The 6,437-nt window shown below is 43.6% G+C and overlaps 1 protein-coding gene across 4 annotated transcripts in view; it reads left to right on the top strand.

Annotated features, from left to right (window-relative positions):
• dqx1 (DEAQ box RNA-dependent ATPase 1) overlaps positions 1-6,437 on the top strand; it is a 45,614-nt gene that overhangs the window by 8,007 nt on the left and 31,170 nt on the right. For all 4 annotated transcript variants that reach the window (XM_061293279.1, XM_061293276.1, XM_061293278.1 and 1 more), the window contains one exon: positions 4,104-4,297. In XM_061293279.1, coding sequence (XP_061149263.1) covers positions 4,221-4,297 — 77 coding nt within the window. In that variant the 5' untranslated portion in view covers positions 4,104-4,220. The remainder of the gene's footprint in view (positions 1-4,103; positions 4,298-6,437) is intronic.

Genomic DNA, 6,437 nt, shown 5'->3' with positions numbered 1-6,437 from the left:
GGTCATACCAAAGACTATAAAAATGGGACCCATTTCCTCCCTGCTTGGCACTCAGCATTAAGGGTTGGAATTGGGGGGTTAGATCGCCAAATGATTCCCGAGCGCGGCATCGCTGCTGCTCACTGCTCCCCTCTCCCCCAGGGGATGGATCAAAATCACACAGGGATGGGTTAAATGCAGAGGACAAATTTCATCACACCCAGATGTGTGTGTGACGATCATTGGGACTTTAACTCTAACTTTAAATCCAAATTATTGTCATATTTTTTAAACAGGTTAGACACATTGGACAATGATGGTTACCGTTTTTTTCCGTGTATAGTGCGCCCCCATGTATAGTACGCACCCCTAAAAATGGCATGCTGATGCTGGAAAAAAGCTTGTACCCATGTATAATACGCACCCAATTTTTATGAATTTTTAAAAAAAAAAATTTTAATTTTTTTTTTTTTTTTTTTTTTTAAGTCCCAATGATCGTCACACACGCAGGGAGGCAATGGGTCCCATTTTTATAGTCTTTGGTATGGTCTTAACTAGGCTGGATGTAATTTCTTTTGTTGGCGTTGATTTCTCCGACTGCCCGTAAACGCACCACCGCGCTCCGTGCGCGCACGGGACAGCAAACGAGCAGGTGATCGAGCAAGCCTTGTCTGATACGAGAGCATTGCGGTCGCATGGAGCGTGTTTGAAGTGAACAGCAGAGAAGAAAGGAACAAGGCAAAGTGTTGTGAAATAAAATATTACCTGTAATACGGATTTAGGTAGAGAACTGAACTCTCGCTCTTTATATAGCTGACGTGTCTTGCGCATCCGTTCTGCGCATCTGTAATGGCGGCCTCCGTATGATATCCGGTTTGCGTGTGTGCGCGTGTGCGTGTGTGCGAGAGCGAGAGAGAGAGCGAGAGAGAGAACGCTCAACCGTAGCGCGCCGCCGACCGCCCAACTGCACCGCGCTGGTCGCATTAGTGTGACAGAGCCGTCGCTGAAATTTAGAAAATATTTTTAAAGTCCTGATGTACTTTCTAAAATTTAAGTGGACCTCAGTGCGCACTGCGCAGGGAGCTTAATTTGGTGCGGTCGCGCAACCGCAGCGCGCCGGGCGCTCACTGTCGCATTGCTTAAAGAGCGCCTTTGTGTTTTAGGATGAACAGCAGAGACCAAAGGAACAAGGCAAAGTGTTGTGAAATAAAATATTACCTGTAATACGCATTTTGTTATTTGCTGATTGAAACTGCTAATTAAACTGTGAATTGAAACTAATAGGAAGAAAACAACTCTCGCTCTTTATATAGCTGACGTGTCTTGCGCATCCGTTCTGTGCATTTTATTTCACAACACTTTGCCTTTCTTCTCTGCTGTTCACTTCAAACACGCTCCATGCGACCGCAATGCTCTCGTATCAGACGCTTGCTCGATCACCTGCTCGTTTGCTGTCCCGTGCGCGCACGGAGCGCGGTGGTGCGTTTAAGGGCAGTCGGAGAAATCAACGCCAACAAAAAAAATTACATCCAGCCTAGTTAAGACCATACCAAAGACTATAAAAATGGGACCCATTGCCTCCCGACGATCATTGGGACTTAAAAAAAAAAAAAAAAAAAAAAAATTTAAAAAAAAAAAAATTAATTTTTTTTTTCTTTGTACCCATGTATAATGCGCACCCCAGATTTTAGGACAATAAATTAGTTAAATTTTGCGCACTATACACGGAAAAAAAACGGTACTTAAAGTTACTTATATCTTGTCTTTTCACTTTACTAAGATCAGATTCTGCGGGTAAAATTGCAATAATAAGGTGACTTGACTTGTACTTGACTTATTTAAGGACTTGACTTGGACTTGACTTGACCTATTTAAGGACTTGACTTGCCCAAGAAAAAAATGACTTGGGACTTACTTGAGACTAGAAGGTTAAGACTTGAGACTTACTTGAGACTTGCACATGTGTGACTTGGTCCCATCTCTGATTCTTACTACTACTTAGTCCAAATGACTAGGAATGCACCAAAATGAAAACTCCTGTCTGAAACTGAAAACGTAAACACTGGAAGAAATTAAAACAATGTAATATTAAAAATGTAATAATACCGTTTTTCCATGTATAATGCCCCTCTATGTATAATACGCACCCTAAAAATGGCATGTCGATGCTGGAAAAAAGCCTGTACCCATGTATAATACGCACCCAATTTTTTATTTTTTTTTATTAAAGTCCCAATGATCATTACACACGCATCTGGGTGTGGTGAAATTTGTCCTCTGCGTTTGACCCATCCCTGGGTGATTTTGATCAATCCTCTGAGGGAGAGGGGAGCAGTGAGCAGCAGCGGCGCCGCGCTCGGGAATCATTTGGTGATCTAACCCCCCAATTCCAACCCTTAATGCTGAGTGCCAAGCAGGGAGGCAATGGGTCCCATTTTTATAGTCTTTGGTATGGTCTTAACTAGGCTGGATGTATTTTTTTTTGTTGGCGTTGATTTCTCCGACTGCCCATAAAGGCACCACCGCGATCGGTTAGGTTAAAGTGCGGACATGTGAAAAAGGCGTGCGGACATGTGAAAAAGGCGGCTCTGTATGGGAGAGAAGTTGAAGAGGAATAAAAAAAACCCTTGGAAACCAAAACTTGCCCCTCATCGTGACTCGGAGCCGCAACAAATGTTTCAGATTTGTGTAGGGTACATTGTGACAGCAAACGAGCAGGTGATCGAGCAAGCGTCTGATACGAGAGCATTGCGTTCGTATGGAGCGTGTTTGAAGTGAACAACAGAGACAAAAGGAAAAAGGCAAAGTGTTGTGAAATAAAATATTACCTGTAATACGCATTTTGTTATTTGCTGATTGTATTAAACTATCACATTCATTGTCAGTCAAGAAGAGGACTATTCGCATCGGATCTATAGTGCCATGCGCAGTGATACTGCCTCCGTATGACGTCCAGTCCGCGATGGAGATGAAAAAACAAACAATATTTGACAATAACACAGGTTTCTGTTCCTGTCTTTGGTAATGTCACCCTGTCTTTTTGTTCCACGTCTTTGTCGGTCAGTCCTGTTGTTGGTTTTGTTAGAGAGTTATGTTAGTTTACCAAGTCTATGTTTTGAGTTCCTCCAATGAACCCTGGTCCAAGCTGCACTTGGTCGCCCTGCTCCTTTCCACACTCCATCCGTGAGAAGATTTTCTTAAAAAATTGTTGTACCATGATTTTCTTACAAAAAATAAATAAAAATGAAATTAAAAAAATAAAATAAAAAACAAAAAAAAAATTGTACCCATGTATAATGCGCACCCCAGATTTTAGGACAACAAATTTGTTAAATTTTGCGCATTATACATGGAAAAATCGGTAATCATAATCATGGGGAGAAGCGGTACAGATAATGGACGAACGGACGAGTGGATAATAATAATAATAGTCCTTAATCATAGGCCAGCTCGGTGGCCTAGTGGTAGAGTGTCCGCCCTGAGACTGGAAGGTTATGGGTTCAAACCCCGGCCGGGTCATACCAAAGACTATAAATATGGGACCCACTGCCTCCCTGCTTGGCACTCATCATTAAGGGTTGGAATTGGGGGGTTAGATCCCCAAATGATTCCCGGGCGCGGCACCGCTACTGCTCACTGCTCCCTTTGGGGATTGGTCAAATGCAGAGACAAATTTCACCACACCCAGATGTGTGTGTGACAATCATTGGTGTTTAATTCTCGCTTGGCTCATTTTCTGCACTTTGCTAAAGGTGTCAAAGGCTATGTTTAAACTGCAGATCAATTAGTTTTTTTGCCCAATGTGTCAGGTATATGATTTTAATATGTTTAAAATTCAGTCTCTTTTGATATTAATTTGATATGTATTATGTACCCGATGCAACTGGAGGGAGGGGCGAATGAATGTGAACCAGTCACCAGCAGGAAGCAGGACTTCAAATGTAATAGTTATTCCTCTTTCTGTCATTCATTGCTTATATATAATAATATACACACATAAAATGATTAGTGGGCCGTATCTGACCCCCGGGCCTTGAGTTTGACACCACTTCTGTAGCGCATATTGAATGTACTACTACTTGCTCTTCTTGATGATTTTTCTCCCTCTTTTTCTTTTCTTCTAGGTGCCACAGTGGTGTGTGGAATATGCTTTGTCATATGAATTCTCTCAAGGCCTGGTTTGTTGCTCCCAACCTTATTCAGTGGCAGCGGTCAGTCTGGCCCTTTGTGTGGCCGATGAGATGGACCTCAGCTTGGGTCTGGAGGTGGGCTACGGGGTGGCTCATGATAACAGTTGTACACCAGATACCTTGCTCAGGTCAGAACACATGACAAAGGCTACTAGCATGCTGTCATTATATTGTTTGCACAAGTGCTTTTCCAAGTACTTGCTCTTAAATGAAAACATAACTTAGTGGGGGTGTCATTTTGTTGCAAGTATTATTCTTTGCACTAAACATCATCTCTGTTGTATGGTTACTGCATTGATGATGGTTAAACACTTAAATGTATAATTAAATTGTTGTACATTGTATATGACAATATATCCATCCCAAACCTCCCTCCCTCCAGGGACGGGGAGAATATGGAAACTCCGCACAGGAAGTGCGGAGGTGGATTCGAATCTGCAACCTCTGAACTGTGAACGCAGCCATGCTAACCAGTGCCCCACCGTGCTGCCCTATATCAAAGTCAAAGTCTGCTTTATTGTCAACGTATTCACATGCCGAGACACACAAAGAGATCGAAATTACGTTTTCTCTATCCCACGGTGACAAGCCATATTACACGATAGACATACAAGTAAACGACGCAATATAAAAAAACAAGAAGGCACAAACAATAAATAATAAGAGTAATAATAAATAATAAATAAACAGATAACACAACAAATAAGAGCCAGTGTGCATACAGACAGTAAAAGTACAGGACGCTACGCAGAACGGGGAAGCGAGTTCAGGATCCTAACAGCCTGGAGTATGAAACTGTTTGAGAGTCTGGTAGTGCGGGAGCGCAGGCTTCTGTACCTCTTCCCAGAGGGCAGAAGCTCGAACAAAGAGTGAGCGGGGTGACTCACATCACTCACAATCGTGGTCGCCTTGCGGGTGAGATGGGAGGTGTAAATGTCCTTCAAGGAGGGGAGCGAAGCACCAATAATCTTACCAGCCGTGTTCACTATGCGCTGCAGGGCTTTCAAGTTGTAGTATATGACAATATATTATTAATAAATGTTTATATTACCGTAATTTCCGGACTATAAGTCGCGTTTTTTTTCATAGTTTGGGTGGGGGGGGTGATTTATAATAAGGAGCGACTTATGTGGTTTTTTTCAAAGATTTCCCCCCCCCAAAAAAAGTGAAACCGCGATGTAGCAAGGGATTACTGTAATTTAAATTTCAAGTGACGTCAGCAGCGCGACGCGGCGTGGCGCGGCGGTTGTTTACATAAAGGACAAAGATTGATCACGGGATGACGAAGATGACGAAGGGCCCCACGCACTACCGGCATCATTAGCGGCTTTGTTTCTAAGTGACACGGCGGACAAAGAGTTTGAAGGATTTAAGGATTTGGAGTGACACAGAAGGTTTGAAAAACTATTATGGCTTTTACCCACGCCCGGTCCTACCCTACCTACTCTACGGAGCTCTCTTTCACCTCTGTGGATTGAAGTCGGGGGCCGGCGCTCGGCTGGGTGGCTGTCCAGGGACGGTGGATGGGGCTCAGACATGGCTTTTACGCACGCCCGGTCCTACTCTACCGAGCTGTCTTTCACCTCCGTGGATGGAAGTCGAGGGCCGGCGCTCGGCCGGGTGGCTGACCGGGGACGGTGGATGGGGCTCGGTCATGGCTTTTACGCACGCCCGGTCCTATTCTATGGATCTCTCTTCCACTTCCGTGGCTGGAAGTCCACGCCGCCACATGCCTGGAAGTTTGTTTTGTTAAATAAAGAGCTGTTTACCAAACCCACGTCTTTCCTTGAACTTTGTTAACACTACAATATAGTTATATTAGGGGTGTAACGATTCATTGATACACATCGATTAATCAATATAATGCTCTACGATTTGTTGGCATCGATGCTAAACGTAAACATCGATCTATATCGCACGTTTTTGACCTCGGACATTAGACGCGACTTTATTTTGAAATCCAGTTCATTGTTGCTTGCCGCCTCTTTCCGGGAGCAGTGTGCGGCGTGTTGTGTTGTGAGCAGAGCAGGCACGTGAAAGGGGAGCCGACAATTACGCGGCTCCTGGGCTAGTGCTACGGCTAGTGTCCAAGAAGACGAGGAAATTCGCTCTCCTTTGGGCTTCAAGTCATTCGTTTGGAACCACTTTGTAATTTCCTAAATAATGAGTTTGCAGTACCTTGTTGATTTTGCGTATGAATTGTTATAAATCAGGATATTGTTCTATATCGATTGTAGAGCACTATATCGTGATGCATCGTAAATGAAT

This window comes from Syngnathus typhle, linkage group LG12 (assembly GCF_033458585.1).
Source record: "Syngnathus typhle isolate RoL2023-S1 ecotype Sweden linkage group LG12, RoL_Styp_1.0, whole genome shotgun sequence".
Classification (NCBI taxonomy): Eukaryota; Metazoa; Chordata; class Actinopteri; order Syngnathiformes; family Syngnathidae; genus Syngnathus; species Syngnathus typhle.
This window is presented reverse-complemented; position numbering and strand designations above follow the sequence as displayed.